The 24,299-nt window shown below is 43.2% G+C and overlaps 1 protein-coding gene across 1 annotated transcript; it reads left to right on the top strand.

The window, feature by feature from the left end:
• The first annotated feature begins 4 nt into the window (after positions 1-4).
• QDPR (quinoid dihydropteridine reductase) lies at positions 5-23,104 on the top strand. The gene is made up of 7 exons (XM_008051908.2): positions 5-87; positions 2,706-2,798; positions 6,698-6,794; positions 8,935-9,075; positions 17,394-17,502; positions 19,264-19,347; positions 22,438-23,104. Exons 2-7 carry the CDS (start codon positions 2,766-2,768, stop codon positions 22,541-22,543), a joined length of 570 nt encoding a protein of 189 aa, XP_008050099.2. The 5' UTR covers positions 5-87; positions 2,706-2,765; the 3' UTR covers positions 22,544-23,104.
• The last annotated feature ends 1,195 nt before the right edge of the window (positions 23,105-24,299 follow it).

The following is a 24,299-nucleotide window of genomic DNA, read 5'->3' as shown; positions in this document are numbered from 1 at the left end:
GCTGGAGGCCCTCGCCGGGTGCTGGTGTACGGCGGCAGGGGCGCGCTGGGCTCGCGATGCGTGCAGGCGTTTCGGGCCCGCAACTGGGTAATGCTGGGGGCCGGGGGCTGCTGACCTGCGCGCGGATGGCGGGCTTGATGGCGACGAGGAGCCAGGGGACCTTCGGGCGCAGCCCGGGCGGGCCATCTGGAGGAAGCCCTGAGCGCTGCCTGCCTCGGGTGCTTGCACGTGCACGCCCAGGGCTGCACGTATCTATTGCCGCCTCCGAGTGTGTGCGCACGCCCGGACCGAGGAGCGAGACCTTCGCTTGGCAAGGTCGGGGGCGTCGGGGGCGCTCCGTGGGCCTCCACCTGGCCTAGAAAGTCCGACGTGACTCGGGAAAGAATTCCAAAGGGGGAAGAGGGGAGCAGGGGCGAGAGGACAGGGAGAGAGAATGTAGAAAGCGGGCTCTGGGATAAGACTGGCTTGGGTTATGCGATGACCGCGTATTAACGGACCTCAGTTTCCCCATCTCTAAAATGGGGGTGGTGATAGTGTTTACCCCTTAGGGGAGTTGTGAGAAAGATTAAATGAGACAATTGGTGTCACTGCACGTAAATAACCCGAGGCCTGGTAAAAGCTGTTGAAATGCCACCTATTGCTGATGTTACTATCACTACCCACTCCCCCGTTGAACCAGGTAGTTTGAAGGCTTAGCTCTGCAAATGCTTTGCAAAGAGTATTTCAGCTACTTTGCATCGTCAGGTATCCATTCCCAGGAGGCGGTGAGCCAGAGCAGAGCTGATCGGTGGTCAGAGATCCTTGACCCTAGCCTCTCAGATGGGCCCAGCACATTCCCTGTGAGACACTGCCTGGAGTACAGTCCTGAGTGATTCTCCTTGGACCGGGAAGAGGTCCCAGTATTTTTTTTCTTTTTTTAGATATTAAAATATATGTTTTGTTTTTTTTTTTTGTGAGTTGGAGTCTCACTCGGTCGCCCAGACTGGAGTGCAGTGGCCGCTCCCGGCCACCGCAGCCTCGACCTGCTGGGCTCTGGCGATCCTTCCGCCTCAGGCTTCCCAGTAGCCGGAATTACAGGCATGCGCTACCATGCCTGGCTGATTTTTTTGATTTATTGTAGAGATGAGGTCGAACCCGCGGGCTCAGGCAATCCACTCACCTCAGCCTCCCAAAGGCGCGGGATTACAGGCTGAGCCACTGAGCCCGGCTAAAATATATGTATTTTTATTTCTATGGCTTTAGGGGGTACAAGTGCAGTTTTGTAACATGGATATACTGCTTGATGTTGAAGTCTGGGTTCTCAGTGTAACTAACTACCACCTGAATGGTGTACGTTGTACTGTGTGGGGTTTTCTTCTTGCTTAAAGTCTAGCACAGAAATATGCTTCTAAAGGATTCCAAACACAGCACCCTCTCCTGCCACCCACCAGCTCAGAACCTGAGAAGACTGATGAGGGTGTCTTCCCAGGTCTGCAGAGATAGATGGTGGTTCCAGTGGCAGGATTTAAGGAGTGTTTGCCAAGGACCAGGCACTGTGCTTCTATACCAGAGCTCTTCAGAGACTCTGAATTTCATTTAATCCCCCAGATAACGCTAATGCAGTAGATCCTGTTTGTATCCACGTGTTGGGGAGTGAAGGCTGTATTTGGCCCCTATGGGGGCGCTTTGGTTTACCTATGACTTGGCAGAATCTGGAGAGCTGATTTATTTTTTGGTTTTTCTCCTTTCTTCCTACCTCCTTAGGGAGAACTGGGATGGAGACTTTTTTTTTGGTTGTTGTTTCAGTATCCTCCATGGCTTGTGTGGAGTTATTGTTGTTGAATGACTGCTGTGTTCATAGTTTGAGGCAGAAATATTTATCTCCGGGGCCTTCAGACTGAGGGACTCGGAAATGTTTTGAGTAAGGACAAGTGTCATCTGTACCAGGAGATTTCGCACCCTCTATTTCATTTGATTCTTACACTGACCTTATTCATCATAAACAACCCCCATTTTACCCAGCGTGAGGGAGAGAAAGCCACTTTATAGCAGAGCCAGAATTCAAGCCCCATCTGTCTGGTTCCCAAATCCAAAGGCCATCCCTCTGTGCTACAGGGCAGGCAGGTTGCCTCTGTGTGCTGAATCTGGTCTGCCACCCGTTTTTATACAGTCCAAGAGCTAAAAATGGTTTTATATTTTCTAGTAGTTGAAAAAAAATGATATTTTGTGACACGTAAAAATTACGTGAAATTCATTTTTCAGCATCTGAAGATTCCTTGGCTCACAGCCACACACATTTGTTTCCCTACTTATAACTGTGTTCTCCTGCTACCATGGTGGATTTGAGTAATTGCAGCAGAGTCCAGATGACCAGCAAAACCTATAGTTACTATCTGGTTACTATCTGGCCCCTGACACAAAATTTGCTGACCCCTGGTGTCTCTATAAATGCAGGGTTGGGCTTTTAGAGGTGATGGAGGAGGAGGAGAAAGGGGAGTGTTTGGAGGAAGGAGGGGCAGGGGTGGGGCCATGTCCTGGGTATGCTGGCCAGACATGTGTCCCTGCAAGGAGTGTGAGAGGTCAGTTGCTACTTCCTTGCTCTAGTGGGTTTTCTTTTGAGCCCCCCCTCATCTGTCTCCACTCTTCTCATTTCTGGGTGTGGATCTTTGAAGGAATAACAACAGTTCCGTGTCTCTTGACCAAGGCTGTCTTCTCCTTTGCTCCAGTGGGTCGCCAGCATCGATGTAGTGGAGAATGAAGAGGCCAGCGCCAATGTTGTTGTTAAAATGACAGACTCATTTACTGAGCAGGCTGATCAGGTAATTCCAGAAAGGCCCCAAATGCTGAGGTAGGGGAACCCTGGAAAAGGGTGTCCACTGGCTGTGTGTTCTTCCTTTGTTTTAAATTACTATTTCACTAATTGTGAAAGCCATCTGTGCTTCTGCAGGAGAACTTGAAAAGAGTTAAAAAAAATTCTATAATCATTTAAGTTAGCTCATTGTTAACATTTTGGCCTGTTTTTAAATCTTTCCTGTGCATACTATATGTTTTACAAGTTGAAATAATTTTGTATTTTATATTTTATGGTCGGCTTTTTTAAAAAAAAACTCTAAATTAAATACTTTTCAGATCACTTAACAATTCTTTTTATAGATGTGTAATTTTTCATTTCATGGTTTGGCTGCAGTTTATTTAGTTTCTACTTATTATACCTTTAAGTTTTTTTTATTTTTTACTGTTATCAGGAATGCTGTGGTGAACATCTATGTCTACATATCTGATTATTTAGGATACATTCTAAAAAGTGGAGTTACCCAGTTCAAAACACGAACACTAGCAAAATAGGTTATTTTAAATTATAAAATTATATGTGAATTGTAAAACAAGAAGTCTAACAAAACTGTATAAGTATATAAGCAAACTAGGAAATAATCCCACTCCCTGGAAGGAAGCACTGTTAACAAGTTGAGGGATGTTTTGGTATAAATATATTAAACAATTCTTTTTTTCTTGAGAAGCCTGTTTGGTGAGCTGCCTGGAGGATGGGTTTGTTTGTTTGTTTGTTTGAGATGGGGTCTCACTATGTTATCCAGTCTAGACTTGAAATTCTGGGCCCTAGTGATCCTTTCACCTCACACATAGCTGTTCCCGGCTGGCTCTGTGTTTAATGGTTCTCATACCAGTGCTCTAGCCCACACTTCCACGAAAATCTCCACATAGTTCTCTGGGTGATATTTACCCAACCACCCAGTGAGGCGGGCAGGCGAGCCATTTTATAGTTGCAACAGGGTTGTAGGGACTAGGTGATATGGCCAACAGGCTGGTTAATGTTGGAGTTGGGAGCATGGGTCTCCCAACGAGAACTTTAATAAGTTCAGGTGTCTGTAGGTGGGTCTGTGTTCATTTAGTTGTGCTTTCTCTAGTGATCTTAACACTTTTTGGATAGTTTAGGATCTTTGGCTATTGTTTTTATAACAAATTAAAATCTTTTTTTAAAGTGATACATTTATGATGTAGAAAATACAGAGAAGCAGCCAGGCTCGGTGACTCAGCCTGTAATCCCGCGCCTTTGGGAGGCTGAGGTGAGTGGATTGCCTGAGCCCGTGGGTTCGAGACCTGCCTGGACAGCGAGACCTCATCTCTACAATAAATCAAAAAATCAGCCGGGCATGCCTGTAATTCTGGTACTCGGAAGGCTGAGGCGGAAGGATTGCTGGAGCCCAGCAGGCGAGGCTGCGGTGGCCGGGAACGGTCGCTGCACTCCAGTCTGGGCGACAGAGTGAGACTCCAACTCAAAAAAAAACAAAACAAAGCAAACAAACAAAAAAACAAAGAAAATACAGAGAAGCAAAAGGAAGAGGGAAATCATGTATAATTCCACCATATAGCTAACTTCTTTTGTATTTCCTTTTAGTTCATCCATCTATAACATACATGTATGAACCTAAAAATTTCAAAAATAAAGCTGTGAGCATAATTGTGCTACTCATTTGCTCTTCCTAAAGTGTCACTTTGACACAGGTTAGAATATAAAAGCCAGATGATTTGTTCCAGAACATGTATTTTTTGGTTCTTACTTTTCTTAATATGGTCCTAATGTTTCCTAGACCTGAGTGATACAGGTTGGCCTTAATGAGTTTAATAGTAAAAGTTGACATGGCATTGTTCGTTGCCAGACTCCATTCTAATGCTTTATTTACTTTAACGCAGGTAGTCTTCGTAACATCCCCAAAACAAAGATTCTAATTTTATCTCCCTTTAAAAAATGGGGAGACTGAAGCACAGAAAGTCCCTGGCATTTGTCCAATGTTGAACAGGTAGTAGATGCCATAGCCAGGATTTGGACCTGGGTGTTGGGGTTTGATGACTGTTTTCTTAACCCCTGCACTAAGCTGCCTCAAAACAAAACAGCTTCCTGTGAACAAAGAAATAAAATTAAAACTACATGGATGGGCAATGCCTGGGCTTGGCGAGCAACAGTCCTGCTAGTGTGGGTCTCTGTAATCGTGTCTCTTCTGTTCTTGTTAATTGCAGATTTCTGATGTCCATAAGGGCTTTTTAAAATTTTTACTTTTTTGAGGCTGGAGTACAGTGACACAATCACATCCACTGCAGCCTTGACCTGCTAGGCTCAGGCTATCCTTCCACCTAAGCCTCCCAAGTGGCGGAAACTATAGGCATGCGCCACGACACCCAACTAATTTTTTGATTTATTGTAGAGACAAGGTCTTGCCATGTTGCCTAGGCTGGTTGCCTTCTAAAGTACTGGGATTATAGGCATGAGCCACCACGCCCAGCTGTGAGCTTGTGTGGGTTTTTGAATGTGGTGGTTGTCCGCATCTGAGACTTGATATAGTACATCTGCATCTGTGAAACAGAGATTGAGAAATGTCTTATATGCTTAGCTTTTAAAATCTCTACCCTTGCACTAATCCTCCCACTCCCTCCAGTTAAGAATTTCTGGACAAACAGCCTGGCATTCGGTTTTGTTGTGAAACTGGGGACAGAGGTAAAGGACTGGTATTGCTGCTGGGAGAATTCAGGGTCTTAAGTCTTAAGAAAATTGATCTTAATGAAGCAACTGGGAGGTATTACCTCAGCTATTCCAGAAAAATATGGAAGAGTTGTGGTCAATAGCCAGAACTGCCTAATTTTTTATTTATTGTAGAGATGAGGTCTCCCCGAGTTGCCCGGGCGGGTCTCAAACCCGTGGGCTCAGGTAATCCACTCACTTTGGCCTCCCAAAGCGCTGGGATTACAGGCTGAGCCACTGAGCCCGGCTTGGACTAGTCTTTTAATAAATTATAATAAAAGGACATGGATATATTTTCAATGCTTTAAAATTTCAAACAAATGTATAAGTAGAGAGATCATTAAAATGAACCCCCATGCACTCAGTATTTACTAACATTTGCCATTGCCATTGATTTTTTTTTCTATCAATTTCTAAATAATTTATTTTTGGCATTTTCTTTGGAGTTGCAGTTAAATGAATTTTTGAATTGCGAGAGGAGTAGAATTGGTCATTTTGGATTATGATTCTGTAATTTGCAAAGAAAATATGGAAAGGAATATACCAGAACGTTAGTTGTGTGCAGTGAATTTCTAGGTGATTTTTAAACCTTTTCCTGTTTTTCTTTATTGGTTTATTTTAGGGGGTGCTTATAACCCCACTTTTAGAATGTTTATAAGGATACTCTAGATTGCTTTGTAAAAATCACATTGCAATGTATTTGGGCTTCACTCATCAGAGATTTTGTCCTCCATCTGATTTTTAAAGTATTAATTGATAGGTACTTTAAACTATCTTTTTTTTTTTTTTTTTGAGTTGGAGTCTCACTCTGTCGCCCAGACTGGAGTGCAGTGGCCGCTCCCGGCCACCGCAGCCTCGACTTGCTGGGCTCTGGCGATCCTTCCGCCTCAGCCCTCCAAGTAGCCAGAATTATAGGCACGCGCTACCATGCCCGGCTGATTTTTTGATTTATTGTAGAGATGAGGTCTCGCCTGCCCAGGCAGGTCTTGAACCCGCGGGCTCAGGCAGTCCACTCACCTCAGCCTCCCAAAGGCACGGGATTACAGGCTGAGCCACCGAGCCCGGCTACTTTATCTTAAACTCTCTTAAAAAAAGAAAAAAATAAACTCAGGTATCTGTAAAGACATTAACCCCTGCTGGTTTGCCTTTTGCTTATGCATCTTTTTTTCCCGCCCTGTGTTTAAGGTGACTGCTGAGGTTGGGAACCTCTTGGGTGAAGACAAGGTGGATGCAATTCTTTGTGTCGCTGGAGGATGGGCTGGTGGCAATGCCAAATCCAAGTGTGAGTCCTTTCCTGAGTTAATTAGCTCCTCTGTGTAGACTAGGTGACAGGCCAGCTGTTTTTCTGTATTGTCTCCCAGAATCTTTACAATGGTCCTGTGAGGTAATGATTAACTTTTCCATTTTATAGGTGAGGGAGTGAGGCATTGGGTTTGAAGTTTAAAGCAGAGGCAGAAAACCTTATAGACTTGTTACTAGTCAGGAAGTGGAGGTTGTGCAGGACCTGGGGAGATCATTCTGAAGGTCAGAAGAACTCAAAACTGAGTTTTTACTAAAGCTGATGACCTTTCCCACTTTTTATTATGAGTATTTTTAAACATTCAGGAAAGTTGAAAGAACACTTCAATGAACACTACTATACTCTTCATTTAGATTTGGTAATTGTTAACATTTGTCATACTTATGCTCTCTTGTTTCTTGTGTGTGTGCATTTTGTGTATTTTTCTGGTTAATCATTTGTAAGTAAGTGGATGTGCCACCATATTTCAGTATGCATCTCCAAAGAATAAGCTGGTTCTCTTACATTATCATGATATGCTGTACCTAAGAAAATTAACAGGAATTCTGTAAGAATAATAACATTCAGCCCATACGCAGATTACCCCAGTTTATTCCATGTCTGCTCTAGTTGTCTTTTTCCCTAAACATATTTCACTCTAGATTTATAATTGCATTGTGTTGTTGTTGTTTTTTAATCTCTTAACCTAAAAAATTTTTTCTCCTGTGATAAGACTTTTTGTCCAGTCCTAGTCAGTTTTCATTTTGGATTATGATTCTGTAATTTGCAAAGAAAATATGGAAAGGAATATACCAGAACGTTAGTTGTGTGCAGTGAATTCTAAATTTGTCTAAATATTTGTCTAAATATTTCTTCAAGGTATTGTTTGGTTTGTTCCTCTATCAACAATATTTCCTGTGAATTGAAATTTAGATCTAGAGACTTGATTAGATTCAGGTTAAACATTTCTGAGACGTGAGCTCTTCCTGAGTGATGGTGTGTACCTCATATTACATCACATTGAAAACTCAGTATGTCAGATTACCCTGCCCATGGGGATGCCAAATTTGCTGCTTGGTTGAAGTAGTAACTGCCAGGCTTCCATTGTAAAGGTGTGTTTTTCTGTTTGCAATCAATAAGAAATCTGTGGGATATATGGCATTTGATATTGTGTGTGAATATCCTGTAACCCAACTATTCTTCACACAGTGGTTTTAAGCATCCATTCATAATCCCTGCCTGAAGTAGTTATCCTGTTTTGGGTTGGAAAATAGTAGTTTTCTAATTTTATCATCCCTTCCACACTTCTTAGCCAAAGCCATTTAAAAAGACATTGAAATTCCATGAATCATACTTAAATGTGAGATTGGTATTTTGTGGGGCGATCAGGTTGGCAAAATAGCCTGACAACCTTTTTATGTATTTTGGAGCAAGAAGTGACAAATGTGGATCCATCATTTTTTTTTTCTAGCCTTTTTAGCAGGGAAATTCACTGTGTTGGTTATTGCCTGCTGACCACCCTCCAACTGTTTCAGAAGGGCATTCTTTGTGAATCACGGGCTTCCTTGTGTCCTGTGGGTTGCTCAGTTAGCCGGGTGACATATGTTACCACTTGTTCTTCCTTATGTCTCTGGCAAGGCCAGAGAGTAAAGCAAGTATGAAATGGTTGTTATTTCAGCTCTCTTGTAAAGAGTCTTTAAAGCTGACATTAAACTTTCAGCCATAAAAAATGTAGCTCTATAAAATCCTTCTTTATGGTTGTACAGTAATAGGCCCTTGGATTATCCTGGGGAAAACCTGATGTAGACATATAGGCTTTTATTACAAATCTGATAACCTTCATAAAGCAAAACAATCTTTGAATTCAGGTCAGTCTTGCAAAACAGTTAACTCCAGATTTATTTGCTAAAATTTTATTTGCTAAGATTTTACCAGTTTACAGGTGAAGAAGCTGAGACTTGGGCAGTCACATGGCCTGGATTTGAATCCATGTCTCTGACCACTGAGCCTTGTGCTGTTTATTTTCTGTAGACAGGGATCCAGGGATTGGGGAAGGGCTTCCTTGCATGTAGGGCTGTATGAGGTGAGCTCATCTTTCAGTTTTTTTACTGGGAATACTGAGCCCACATGTTTTTTCACTCAGCTCTCTTTAAAAACTGTGACCTGATGTGGAAGCAGAGCCTATGGACATCAACCATTTCCAGCCACCTGGCCACCAAGCACCTCAAGGAAGGAGGCGTCCTGACTTTGGCTGGTGCAAAGGCTGCTCTAGATGGGACTCCTGGTAAGCCTTTATATCCCTGTCTGTGAAATGGCGATGCTTACCTTGCTTGCTGGGGCTGCTGGACACTTCTGTGGGATGAGAACTGTTAAAGCCCTTTACCCTCTGAGGTGCTTTACAGTTTGGATGGGTTTTGCTTTCTTTTAGGCCTAACTCTTTTTAAGGGGAAGAGTCTTGATCCTTTCATTTGCATCTGTCTTCATGATTATCGTGGTTAAGGAACACTGAGATCTGGCACCCAGTCTTTGGTTCATTTGTCTGTGATCCAGTCAGGAATGAATGGTGTAGTAGATCTTAATTAGTTAATCAACAGTGTTGCTATTTGCACATTGTATCCATGTATCCCAGCCTGGCTGCTGGAAATAGCATAGGCTTTAAAATGAGAGACGCTGGGTATAGATTCTTCATCCTAGATGTGTGGCCTTGAACCAGTTCTTTGATCTCGCTGACTAAATTTCTGCTGTAGTAATCATAAAATAATGACAGTAATATCTAACATGAAGAGTAGAGGTAAAGCTGTAGAGGTGTTGGTATGTAGCAAGTGCCCAGCACATAGTAGCCACTAGTAAATGGTAGGTCTTATCATATTCACAGTAAATGGCGGGTCTTACTGTATTCACAATAAATGGTAGAGTCTTACTATATTCACAATAAATGGTGTCTTACTATATTCACAGTAGATTACAGGCATTTTTATATTCACTCTTTTCATTTTACATATATTCTCATTTAATTCTGGGGTAGATATCATTGTTTTTTCAGTTTACAGTTTAGGAAACTAAATCTTGGAGAGTTAGGTAACATGCCTGGATTTATACAATAAGTAAGTTGCAAACTTACTTTGAACCCAACCCCTGATCATTTCCAAATTGTGTGCTTTTTCTAGTACATCACGAAGACCCAAGTTTCCTTTGCCTTTTTTTACTTTTGTGTAAGTTTGTTTGAGCTGCCATTGACTGAATAACTTAAACAACAGAAAGTTAATTCCTCACAATTCTGGAGGATAAATGTCTGAGTTCAAGGTGTTGGCAGGGTTGGTTCCTTTTGACTCCTCTCTCCTTGGCTTGCAGATGGCTGCCCTCTCCCTGTGTCCTCACATGGTCTTCCCTCTTTGTGTATCTGTGTCCTCATTCTTCTTCTCATGAGGATGCTGGTAATACTGGATTAGGGCCCTCCCTAATGAGCTCATTTTAACTGAATCACCTCTTTAAATACCCAAATTTAAATGTCTCTTCAAATATCTCCAAATACAGTGACATTCTGAGGTACTAGGGGTTGGGACTTCAACATATGAATTTTGGAAAAATCCAGTTCAGCTCATAACACTCCCTTTGGAATAGGGCTAAAAGACTTTAAGTGGAGGTAAAGGGGACACACCGGGAGGCAGAAAGGGCCTACCTCTGCAATCTAAGTTAAACTCTTCTTGGAGAAATGGGAACTTTTTTTAGACTGTTTGGTAAAAGGTAGAAACCTTGGGCACCTTCTCAATTTTAATGTAACTCTTTGAACTATGAGGCTCTGACCAACAATTTCTTGCTATTTCCTTCTTCCATTTCTTAGCGCATATGATCATACAAGTCCACAGCTGTTGCAATGATTAGAGCTGTGTAAATTTTAAGTGTCTGGTTGAGATCTGATTTTTCTTAAAGGTGACACAGAGCAGAGGCACTAAAAAGTAAAGAGAGATGAGTCATGGCTTGACATTTGAAAAACAAAACCCTAGGGCTGAAAGCCTGATTTTTCTAAAGGACAGACCAGTTTCCTACTTTCCTTTGGTTTGTAAGTACCCTTCTTTGTTTACATTTTTGGGTAGTGGTTAGGACTGCAGGTGCAGGTTGGTCTTCCATTGGAGCTGTGCCACTTACTGTGACCCATTTGACAAATTACTTAACCTCTCTGAGCCTCCATTTTGTCATCAGCAAAATAAGAATAAATAATAATGAATCCTTTGTCTGGTGGTTGTGTGTTGTAAATGTCTTAATGGATGTGAATGGTCTAGAAAGGCATTACAACAGTCCATGGTCAATGTGAACCATTATTATTATTTGCTCCAGGCGTCTGCCAGGTGATGCCTGTGTCAGATGTTAACAAGTATTTTTTTGTTTTTTTTTTCCTTCCATATTTAAACTCTTAGGTTAGATGTTGTTAAACTAATCTGAGTCATGAGATCTTTTAACTTTGGTTCAGATGCCAGAAAAATCTAGGAAAGTGAATCTATGACTTGGAAGTGAATGATGAGCCAGGCTTAATCGTCCTACAAACCCAAAAAGATTGGTTAAAAAATGGAAGGTTGTCAATTGGAACAATACTGAGAAAACCCTACCCACCTATTACCTAGGTTGCATTTATAGGCTGTCTTCTGTAGGATAAACTTAAAATGATAGTGACCACTTTTGTTTACCAGTAAAGAATCTGTGCTGTGATTGGAAATCAGTTTTTGAGAACAACATCGATCATTTTATAATTTGGAAGTGCTTATCTTAGTGAAATGCACTTTTTTCATATCTTGCAAGAAATCCTCTTACTCACATTTTATGCCTCAGGAAGATGTTGTTCTGGAGAATTAGGCTGTTAGGGTTGCTGGTTTCTTTCCTCCATCAGATTCACTGCTTTTGTGTTGTTTGAATAGAATGAAGAGAGAGCCCTGAACTTTGCTGAAGACTAGGGCTGGATTAATGAGCATTTACATCCTGGTTTATATTAATCACTGAGGAGTTTATTATATTTTTATACCGTTATTGGCTTCTGTCCCCGATTAAACAGAGAAGCTAGGGATGATGAAATACTCTTCTTGTGCTTCACTTTTTGAGACCTTGACCCTCTGTTGCAATTCGAGGTTGTTTTTGGAGCAGTTTTGTGATTGGCTCTGGGCTGGGCTGTGATTCTCCCCTCCCTTCCCTAAACATGTGATGCCCCCACAGCTGTTACACTTTTAGCGGTATGTGTGCTGGGTTTTAGGGAGCCTGTTGACCTCTAGAGGAAGCAGTAGTTTTAAAGGAGGTGAGGTTTACAGTGATTAATTATTATTTTTCCTGTGGTAGCAGCATTTAGTGAGCAGCTACATTTGGGTGTCACAGGGGAAAGTGAAGAGAAGAGAGACCGGGCTCCTGCCACATGCCTGTGGGGCAGATGAAAACTGACCCTAATGAAAGGCATCCCTCGCCTCAGTCAGTGCATGTTCACTGAATAGTGGGAGGAAAGGTGGCAGGTACACATACGTCAGAATTTGCTCATATAGTACAACTTAAACATTCTCAGTTTATTGTATTTCAGTTATACTTCAGAAAATTTGGTTAAAAAAATTTGTTTTAGGCATCTCTTTCCTGGGTGCTAGGCTTGTTGGGCTAAGCCCTCATCAATAGAGGTCCCCATAAAAATAGGTGCTATTACTGTCCCTTGATTACACAGGAAAAAAACCCAAATTCAGTGATTTTTGGTTGACTTGTCTAGGACCATCTGGTTAGTTAGTAACAGATTGGTCTGAATAATGAATTGATCCATTGACTCAGTAATTTTACCGACTGCTTGCTATATATGGGCGGTGTGAGTGGGAGACTGTGCTGAATTAGGATCTCAACAAAATGCATGGGGTGGGGAGCTGAAGGGAGAGGTGATTCCCCTGGGAATGTTTTGTGGAGGGAGCTGATTCGAGCAGGGTCTTGGAAAAGGGTAAGTAGGACTTAAGTAGAGCTTAAGGAAAAAGGTGAGAAAGCAGTTATTATTTTTTATTTAAATAATTTAGTAATCAGCTTTCAAATTGAAAACTAACCCCAGTGCTTTGGGTGGCTGAGGTAAGTGGATTGCCTGAGCCCGCGGGTTCGAGACCCGCCTGGGCAACTTGGCGAGACCTCATCTCTACAATAAATCAAAAATTAGCCGAATGTGGTAGCGCGCACCTGTAGTTCCAGCTCCTTGGAAAGCTGAGGCGGAAGGATCACCGGAGCCCAACAGGTTGAGGCTGCAGGGGCCGGAAGCGGACACTGCACTCTAGTCTGGGTGACAGAGTGAGACTCCAACTCAAAAAAACAAACAAACAAACAAAAAACTAACCAACACATGTAGTAAAAATTCACATGGTACCAAAAGAAATGCACCAAATAGGAAGATGCCCTCCTGCTCGAACTCTTGATCCCTACGGCACTCCCTCCCTGGGTCCAACTACAATTAGGCTTTTTATGTAACTTTCTGGAAGCATTCTGTGCCTGTTCTAGTGTGCATCCTCACCATGCTTACATGTACATTCACATGTTTAAAAGAAACCGTAACTTGATGCATCTCTAGAGGTTTTTTGTGCCTTGTTATTTTCACTTCATCATAGATTATTATTTAAAAGTTAGTTTGTCTGGAATATTGAGAAATGAATGGGTTACTGGGAAGCACATAAAGTACTTTCAAGGAAGCAGAGTTACCAGTTTGTTCTTTTTTTTTTTCTTTTTATTTCTTTGAGTCCGAGTCTTACTCTGCCACCCAGGCTGTAGTGCAGTGGCATGCTCACGGCCACTGCAGCCTCAATCTGCTGGACTTAGGCTGTCCTTCTGCTTCAGCCTTCCAAGTAGTTGGAACTACAGGTGCGTGCCACCACACCTGGCTCATTTTTTGATTTATTGTAGAGATAAGATCTTGCCACCTTGCCCAGGCTGGTCTCTTAACTTCCGGGTTCAGGCAGTCCTCTTGCTTTAGCCTCCCAAAGTGCTGGGATTACAGGTGTGAGCCACTGTATCTGGTCAGTTTGTTCTTTAATTCTTGCAGCTTTTTAGGGTCCACCACTGGATTAAGCCCCATTGTCCTCCCTCGGGGACCTCACCTATTGCTTTTTTCTAACAGCAATGAATAAGACATTTATTCACTTATTGGACTGGAGGTACAATGATAAACCAAACAATGAAAATCCCTTTCTTTGTGGAATGTTTGTTCTTCTGGGAATGAAAGAGCCTGTTAGAGTTTATAGGATGTGTTTGTGCCACATTTTGCGTTATCTTGAGGAAACCCTGTGACTTGGGCATTGATATCCCATTTAGCAGGGAGGAACCAGAGGCTGAAAAAACTGCTTGTCCAAATCACAGCGGTGAAGAAACATATTGGGTTTGAAGCCTTGGCCTTGAACTCCAGATCCTGAGCTCTTTCTGGGCTCTGCTGCTATCAGGGATCAGGGAGCTGCCTTGCATTTCTTGTCTTTCTAACACTGAGTCTAGGGATTCTCAAATAGGAGAGACACAATAACATGGGATAGGGTAATGGGGTTTTGACGCCCAGGAGCCGACAGACCCTGGTACTGCTCTCCCAGCTCTGGCTTTGTAGGGCTGCAGAATGACTGATGCCTGGTGAGCATGAGGGCGCTAAGGTCAGAATTGTCACCACAGCAATCATATCAGGGTGAGCATAGTCAGTTCTTTTGTGGCTGATGAGGAAGAAGATGCCCCCAATAGGCAGCAGATTTGTTTGATATGGAGAGGAATCACATATTGCAATATGAATAACAATGGCTGGGTGGCAGAGTGTGGGAGAAATACCAGCCTCTCTTCCTACTCAGTCACCAGGAGAGCATCATTCAGGCAAAGACCCTCATACACCAGGCTGGCTTCACCCACCCTGACAGATCCTGTGTGTGCCTTCCGTGGTTTCCAAGGCCCTTTCCTGGATACTGTCTCCTTTGAGCCTCAGCACCACCCTGTGAATAAATTGAGATCTGAGTTACTACTTACATTTACAGATGGAAAAACAGGCCCCAGGAATCTGTGGTTTTTCTAGTGGTTATAAAAGCAGGAGTTAGAACCCCGCTATTTGAATTCCAGATCCAATCTTTTCTGCTATTCCTTATTTCCATCTGAGGAAAGGGTTGCCAGTGACTCACCCAGAGTCATGAATGACAGTACTGACCAGGAATGAGTGTTCCTATGTGCATTGCACTGAGGGCTGTTATTCAGTTTTTTGTTTCATCTTTAGGATTTGAGATTGTCATTCTCATTTTATGGAATGGAAAACCAAGGACTCAAGGTTAAGTACCTTTGTCACTAGCAAGCAACCGGGCCAGGACATGAAGCCAGTAGTTCAGGTAGTTGGATTCCAGGGTTTGTTACTTCCATTAACTTGATTGGAAACATTTATTGAGTGCCTACTCTCAATAGGGTATGCTGAGGGTATACTCAGAATTGAAGTACTTTATTCCCATGTGTGATAAGATGTATATTTGCTCTTTGTCCCTGGTTCCTGATATGGAACTTCTAAAATCCTTGGAATTTTCAGAGTAATAAGACAGTCTTTTGTTATTCATACCTGAGCTTATTTGAATGAGCTGATTTAGGCTGGGGCCCCTAGATATCCCAGGATGGGGCTGCCCCCTACAAAGACCAAGTGATGGGGTGGGGCGTGGTTGGAACTTCATCTCTACCCGCTGACTTCCTGGAAAGGATTGGGGGAAGGGGCTAGAGATTAAGTTCCATAAAAACTCTTGAACAACAAGATGTGATGAGCTTCTGATTGGTGAATGAGAGGAGGTACTGGGAGGGTGGCATGACTGGAGAGGGCGTGGAAGCTCCAAGCCTACCCCTTCTGTTAGCCTGCCTCTGTCTCTTTTTGAGTTGTATCCTGTAGAATAAACCAGTAAATATAAAAAGTATTTGCCTGTTCTTTGAGTTCTTTGAGCCAGTCTAGCAAATTATTGGTCCTCAAAAGGTCATGAGAGCCCCTGATTTATAGCATTGGTTAGAAATACAGATGGCCCAGGACTTGTGACTGGTATCTGAAGTAGGGGAGGTCTTGTGAGGATGAGCCCTTAACTGTGGAATTTGACACTAACTACCTAGAGTTCTGATTGAAGTGTTGGACACCCGTTTGGTGTCTGGAGAATCAGAGACTTGGTTGCTAGTATTGGAAAATACCCGAAGGCCATTTTCAGATGGACCAATGGAGGATTAGACTGGCTTTGAGAACTTGCCCGGGATTTCTTTAGCAGTAAATGGGGGAACTGGGACTTGAACATATTTGGTTTGACTCCAGAGCATGCTCTCCAAATGACTCCTTGATTTTTGCTGTCCCATTGTCTACCTCTTTGTGCCAGGTGCTCACAAGGAGCTAGCAATCAAAAGGTTCCGAGCCCAGCTCTTCCCTGGGCTTTAACCTCTTGTTCAGCTTCAGTACAAGGCTGTGTGAGCCCAGCACATTACTCAACCTGCCTGAGCCTTGGTTTCCTTTGATAAAAATACAGTCAACCTCATGACTTTTGTGATGTCAACCGAAGGCTCATACATTTGTAAAGGAGAGCTTCCTTTCTCATAAAAGGGTTGTGGCCTGCAGGGTGGCCATTCTGGCATGCTGGGAATTGTAGCCTCTGGCTTCTTTGGAGAGCAAGTGCTTAAAGAGTTAGAAGGATAAGACAGGAGTTTGTGCTGAATAGGGTGGCTGAATATATATAATTAATAGACTGTAGGAGGAGTTGTGAATATTTGTGCTTTGTGCCTCTTCATAGATCAGATGTTCAAAAAATGGTGGCACCGGCATGATTTGAGGGTGGGGTTTTGGGCCCTCTGATGTCGAAAGGTGAAGCAGAGGACACAAAAACCCTCACTGCACATCCTCTGCTAGTTGGCCGAAACTGGTCTGTAGATGGTGGTCAATTTTTAGGAAGGGATGCATTGTGAAACTACAGTGGGGGGTGGACGGGGGTGGGGCGAGTGGGGAGTCCAGTTGTGGCTTTAGATGATTGGCCAAAGGTGAAAAAGGAGTGAGTTGTCCCTTTCTTGTTTTCCAGAGCTGGTTTCTGCTTACTTCTAGGAAATAATTCTGGTTACAGCTTAACAAGGAAGGGATACACTGAGACATGTCCAACCTACCATCCTTTCGTGGCTGGGATTTTAAGGTTTCTCTGGGTTCCCCACAGCCAAGAGGGGGTCTGTTCACTTGATTAGGGGGCTTACGATTTTATTTTTATTTCTCAGTGATAAATGTTAGGTACTAGGTGAATAATAGGTGAACTTGAAATGTCACGACCCTTTCACTTTCTCCATAAATGTTGTTTTTCACTTTCTGGCCTCCTCTAGACCCGGCAGTGGTACTCCTTGGACATTCCAGTGGCCTCTGTGAAGCCTGTGTACTTGGACACTGACCAGAGGCCAACCCCCCTGCTTACCTGTCCCCACCCCCTCTTTCTCTTTGCTTGTTGTCATTTTTTGGTGGGGGGTAGTGAGGGTATCCTGCCTGAAGGAGGAGGCCAGGCCCAGGTGTTTATAAAGTTTTCAGGGAACAGAGATGCTCAGAAGTTTACATGTCTTTGCTATCCCTCTGGTGGCCAGGGATCACCCAGCTGTCTTCTCCCCATTTCCCAGGGATGATCGGGTACGGCATGGCCAAGGGTGCTGTCCACCAGCTCTGCCAGAGTCTCGCCGGGAGGAACAGCGGCATGCCACCTGGGTCAGCTGCCATCGCTGTGCTCCCGTAAGTGCTTGAGGGCTTCTCTGCTGCTGACCACCTCAGCTGCACTGAGGGTTAACATTTGTTTGTCTGACTTGTGTGCCATCACCTCAGGCTCTGATATTCACCAAAGGCCACTAAGTTATTTTTCTTAGTCTGTGCTGCTGTAACAAAATACAAACAACATGATTTACAAACAGCAGCGTTTTAGTGTTCACGGTTCTGGAGGCTTGGAAGTCCAAGATCAAGAAACCTTCGGTATCCGGGCCTGTTCTTTGTAGATGGTGCCTTCTGTATAATAGGCTCCCTTCAGGTTCCTTTATAAGGGCATTAATCCCATTTGTGGAAGTAAAGCCCTCAGGACCTAATTGTGTCCTAAAGGCCCACGTCTGAATACTATCACATTGCAGAATATGTTGTACCTATGAATTTGGGGGGGTATACATTCGGACTGTAGCAATACTTCTTCAGGTTTTAGATTATCTTGGGCTGTTCAGAATGGTTGATTGGCTGGTGGAAGAGGTCTGTCGTTTTTGCTCCTTGTTTTCTGTTTTTTTCTTTTCCCCTTCGATCCTTCTTTCCTTTATTTTTTATTTATTTTTTTGAGTCAGGGTTTTACTCTGTTGCCCAGGCTGGAGTACAGGGACACAATCACAGCCCACTGTAGTCTTGGCCTCTTGGGCTCAGGTGACCCTTCTCAGCCTCCTGAGTAGCTAGGACTACAAGCAGATACCAGTGGGCCTGGCTAAGTTTTTGATTTTTTTAATAGAGATGAGGTCTCGCTATTTTGCCCAGGCTGACCTCGAACTCCTAGGCTCAAGCAACCCTCTTGCCTTGGCGTCCCACATGCTAAGATTACAGGTCTGAGCCTCTGTGCCCAGCCTCCTTCCTTCCAAAATAGTCTATGTGTTTTATTATATGTAGTTCTTGTCATATTACAGTGAGTGCATGTGTGTGTGTTTGTGTGTGTTACAAGGCATGGTGGCAGTTTAGGGGGAGGGTGTGTGGGAGAATATGGGAAACCACGGGAGATATTTCTCTTTTTGTTCAGGAAGACGGTCCCCATCAGTTGTCTCAAGCAGAGGCAGCTCCTTTGGGGGGAGAGTGTTCCTTGTTGTTGGAAGGATTCCAGCACCAGCAGGCTTGCCTCCTGTCTGTGGTCCTATAAAGGGACTCTGGGACTGCCCAGGAGCTGCACTGACTGACTTGCCAGTTCCCTTTCAGTTGTGAGGTTCTGTGCTTCTGTGATCTGGTCCCACAACTTTTCTGATTCCTAAGGCCTGAATATTCTTGGGAGAGTCATACATACCTGAATTCTTTATTTTCTTGCCGAATATCATAAGGTTTTAAGGAAAGTAGCCACATATTAAAAAATTTGATATTTCAATATTCCTATATTTAAAGCAGTATTGTTACACTTACATCCTAGGAAGTGAGTCAGCTGAATGTTAGGGAGTGAACAAAAACTTAACAACAAAATGCTTTAATAAAGGCTATATTTTTTAGAAAAAGGCAAAATGTGGCTCCTTCCATTTTGTTTGTCTGCCTAAAGGGCGAGTCACACCTTATTAAATTATGCTCAGATGTGGTCTTTGTTCATGTGGACAGCTTCCTGCTTGCTGTCTGCTTATCCTCCTGTCTGATCTCCCTACATAACTGTCGCCCTTGATGCCAGAGCCCCACAGTAGTCACGCGACACCTTTGCATTTTCCCGGCCAAGCAGGCCCGGGCACTGTTATTATCAAGGCGATGCACACATGACAGGCTTATCTCTGTGCACTGCAGGATTACTCTGGACACCCCGATGAACAGGAAATCAATGCCTGAGGCTGACTTCAGCTCCTGGACACCCTTAGAATTCCTAGTCGAGTGAGTATTACAGTCATGTAGGTGACTAAGCAGCTTTCAGTCACCATTTTGCCTTTTGTGGGCTAGAGAACAAGTCTGTGTTCTCTTGGATTATCAGTCTGAGTGATCTTGTGAGGTCACTGGGCCTCTGAGGATATATGGACATCAGGTAGAATCCCAGGGACTTGGAGATGGGCCGTAGAGTAGAGGGGCTGGTACTACCATCATGAATTTTGGCTCTCTCACTCACCACTGACCACACTGAGCATGCTATTAAACTGCTCTAGGCCTCAGTCTCCCCATCTGTATAATAAAGTCTCTAATGGTTGTTAGGAGGATTAGATGGGGTGGTGTGTGCTAAGTTCTCACACAGCATCTGGCCCATAGCAAGTGCTCGGCGATCCTTAGCTCCTGTTCATATCATTAACTGCTGTGAGGAGGAGTATGGGGACATGTGTCTATATTAGTGCTGAGCCAAGGATCTTCCGACAGTGACCTTTTTTTCTGAAATCTCATTCACCCGTTGTGGATATGGGTGGCATTTGAAAACTCACAGGAGAAAGAGTTGATTTCAGCTTTTGTGTTTGCCTGTCAGTTCCCCATACTCTTCTATTTAGTTGGCATGTATTCATCGCACACCTACTACAGGCCAGGTACCATGCTTGGCCCTGGGAGAGGGTGATAAACAAGGTGTGGCCACTGTCCTGCAGAGCAGGTGGACCAAGAAGGTTGAGGCCATGATCTCATTCAGCTGTGCCCATGTATAAGCTGCTTTGATGACTGTACGAGGTGTTTATAAAGCTTGCAGTGTGTTTCTGGCCTGATGTTACAATCTCATTGAAATTAAGTTGGGAAAGATTTTGGTCTTGCATTTTGTGTGCGAAACAAGTACTTACAGAGCACTTGTTGTGTGCCAGGCACCATTCTAAGCACTTCATGACTATTATCTTATTTCATACTCATAGCAAACTCCAAGGGAAGGCTCATGAACTCAGGGGCATGGCAGGGACGTAAGTCACTTGCCTGATATCACACAGCAGGACCAGGATCTGACTCAGGCAGTGTGGCTACAGAGCCTGTGGTCTTAATCCGTGAGCCGACAGTTATTTTTGCCTGTGCCAGGAATCATACTTAATACTTGATTTGCAGGAAAAAAAAAAAACTAAAGTGGGAGAAACCCAGCTTTACATTGCATCTTCATTTGAATTTCTTTCTAAAGGTCAATACTTCCAATGATACTTGAGACATTGATCTAGGACCTAGACTCTAGCTAGAACATCTGGAGTCCCGTGTCTGAATTCATACCAAGCCACAGACCTACAGAGGCTGGTATAAGCACATTTTGTTCTAGAAATCACATTCATCTATTTGTGGTATTTGAAAACTCACCAGACAAGTCAGAGTTTGCTTTGAAATGTTGGTGAGCACACCACCCTCTAGAATGATGTTCTCTCTCCACCTCCTGAAGAGATCGAAGAGAACAAGATAATTGAAGACAAGTGTAACAAACACACAAATCCCTGCACGTCCATATGGGACTGGTCTCTTTCAGGGCTTTTCTCTTGCTGAGCTCAGCCCCCAGGGTGGGGCTATGACACATGACAGGACTTCAGGGAATTTTAGCAATACTTTGTATTTTGAGTCCATGTACTTCCTTTGTTTGACCTCCAGAGTGGGGCCTGGATGACTGGACAGTTAAACATCAGCTCTGGCCCTAAAGAAAACCTCTGGAAGGTTTTTACAGATTGGCCCTAAAGATTATCCTCAGAATACCTGAGTGCCTTCTAATTAAAGAAGGTCTGAGCTGGGCTTGGTGGCTCAGCCTGTAATCCCAGCGCTTTGGGAGGCTGAGGTGAGTGGATTGTCTGAGCCCGTGGGTTCGAGACCTGTCTGGGCAACTTGGCGAGTCCTCATCTCTACAGTAAAATCAAAAATTGGCTGGAATTGGTAGCGCACACCTGTAGTTCCAGCGACTTGGAAGACTGAGGTGGAAGGATTGCCGAAGCCCAGCACGTCGAGGCTGCGGTGGCTGGGAGTGTGCCACTGCACTCCAGTCTGGGTGACAGAGTGAGACTCCAACTCAAAAAAAAAAAGATATATATATATAAAGAAGGTCTGAAATCCCAGCTGGTGAATTATGAAAGTGGATTAGGTACTCAAATATCGATATAATGTCTTTAAAAATTATTATTGGCCGGGCTCAGTGGCTCAGCCTGTATGTAATCCCAACACTTTGGGAGGCCGAGGCGAGTGGATTGTGTGAGCCTACGGGTTCGAGACCAGCCCAGGCAACCTGGCAAGACCTCATCTCTACAATAAAATAAAAAATAGCCAGGCATTGTAGCGCGTGTCTGTAGTTCCGGCTACTCGGAAGGCTGAGGAGGAAGGATCACTGGAGCCCAGAAGGTCGACGCTGGGAGGCCATGAGCATGCGTGCCACTACACTCCAGCCTGGGCAAAGGAGTGAGTCTCCAACTCGGAAAAGAATATATATATTATCTACTTGTTTTTCCTTGTGAATTTGTTGTGCTTTTAAAAATTCTTATCTTTTTAGAGGGGGTCCTCCTGACTACTCCAGGCAGGATGAGTTGTTCCTCTCCTCACAGAGTTGTGAAATGCCCCCATTTCTGTATTTTACAATAACATTTTTTGTTATATAAAATAACATCATTTATTTTAGTAGACTGTTTTTTAATATCTATTCTTCCATTGCTTAGCTCAGCCCTAAGTGCTTTATAAATATTTGCTTAAACACATAAAGAAGAATTTCTTCTTTCCTTTAAATTTCTGAGGAGGTAATATAGAAAAGTATAAATATTATGCATATATTTCTTAGAATGCACTAATTAAAATATTTTTTATTTTAAAATCATTTCTTGATGTTATAAAGAATTCCAACTAGAGAACAATACAAAAATGAAATTTACAATCTGAGTGCCAAGTCCTGCCACTCAGAAGTTAGAATGAGAATGCTACTGAACTCACTGGGATCCTGGGTATGTGTCTGCCATGCCTAGTGGCTTTTCACAACCTTTCCACCCTACTCCAAGCCATTGGATCATGTGCCAGATTTTTGCTTTGAAAATGTAAAACTTCTCTTCTTTGTTCTAGAACCTTCTATGACTGGATCACAGGGAAAAACCGACCAAGCTCAGGAAGCCTAATTCAGGTGGTTACCACGGAAGGAAGGACGGAGCTTACCCCAGCGTATTTTTAAGCTTCATCTCAGTGCCTGTGAGGATCTGCGAGAAAAGTCACTAACCCATCTTGGTGTGGCCTTGTCCGGCCCTGTGTTTTCTTTAATTCTCTTCATGGTACACAGTAGTGAATCCTATTTTTCTCTCGCCTAATGTGCTCTCCTGGGACAGTGTAATAAGTTTATGTGAAATAAAAACCTGTGGGAGTGGAGGTCTACAAATAGCATCCGGCAGTCTGTGTTGACTACGCATAGAACAGCTCCAGCTATGTTGGTGTCACATCGGGTTGTTTTTGAGACTCTTTAAATCTGTCTCTGACAGTGGCTGTCAGTGATTTGTTGGTACTGGGGACATTTTGAGGGCTGAGTTAGTTTTGAATGTCGTGTTTATGTCATAGACATAGTTTTTGCAGTTTTGGATTAATCTGCCTTAAAACTCCTTTAGTGGTGTAAGCAAAATCTCATGAACTCTATCCTGATGTCCTTTTCCTGTGTGGTTGCCAGGTGGCCAAAGGTTAATGTGCCAGATAACTACTTGTGAGTGTTTGGAGTGTTTTTTCCCTAATAAATGTTCTCCATTTATTGTGTTGTCTTCTTTATCAAATTGTATCTTACATACAACGATTACAGATGGGTGTACTAGAATCGTAGGCTGCTGGAGGTCTTTTAATCTGAGGTTCTCCAAAGGATTTAAGTCCTGAAATAATTTTTTCAGCAGTAACACAAGTTTGATTGTATTGGATGTATCAGAATCTGAGGGTGTCAAGATGGCCCTGTGCATTCAGAAGCAGCTCTCCATGCGACTGATACAGACTGTCTTGGTTGAGAACTAGTGATCTAACCCAACTTGGTTATTTTATAGATGAGGAAACCAAGGCTCAGAGAGGTACTTGCCTTGTCATTGCCAGTAAGTGGCAGAACTAAGCCCAGAACCCAGTTGCCAGATGGCTGCTGTCTACAAAGGCCTTTGTCATCTGTTTTCTTTCTTCTTCTCTTTGTTTTTTCAGTGAAGTGAAATTCACCTAACATAAAATTAGCCACTTTGAGGGGTGCAATTCAGTGACATTTAGCACATTTATTGTGTACAACCATCACCTCTGTCTAGTTACAAAACATTTTCATCACCCCCAAAGAAAATCTAGTTCCTCCCCATTCTCCCTTCTCTATTATCCTTCTGTAACCACCCATCTGCATTTTGTTCTATGAATTTATCTCTTCCAGATATTTCATATAAATGGAATCATACAATTTGTGACCTTTTGTATCTGGCACCTTTCACCTAGCATAATGTGTTTGATGTTCTTTCATATCGTAATATGTATCAGTACTTTATTCCTTTTTGTTGCCGAATAATATTCCATTATATGTGTATAGTGCAATTTTGTTTATCTACTGATATGTTGATAGACATTTGGGCTGTTTCTTCCTCTTAGCTATTGTGAATAGTGCTGCTGTGAACATCAGGTACACATATTAACATACCTGTTTTCATTTCTTTTGGATTATAACTAGGGATGCAATTGCTGTCCTATGGTAGTTTCTGTGTTTAATTTTTGGAGGTCTCAAACTCCTGACCTCAAGTGATCCTCTCACCTCAGCCTTCCAAAGTGCCGAATTGTAGGCATAAGTGATGGCACTCCGCCTTAAAGAATCTCTTGATTCTTGCCACTATATCTCAGAGTGATTTTATCCAAGCATTGCAGGAAAGACAGTGGGAGCTCAGAAAGGTGAGACTGATGGTTAAGAGTCACTCCCCAGAGAGCCGCACAACTGAAAC

Source organism: Carlito syrichta, unplaced genomic scaffold (assembly GCF_000164805.1).
Source record: "Carlito syrichta isolate Samal-C Ts95f unplaced genomic scaffold, Tarsius_syrichta-2.0.1 Scaffold243451, whole genome shotgun sequence".
In the NCBI taxonomy this organism is placed as follows: domain Eukaryota; kingdom Metazoa; phylum Chordata; class Mammalia; order Primates; family Tarsiidae; genus Carlito; species Carlito syrichta.
The sequence above is the reverse complement of the archived record's forward strand: the minus strand, read 5'-3'. Positions and strand labels throughout refer to the sequence as shown.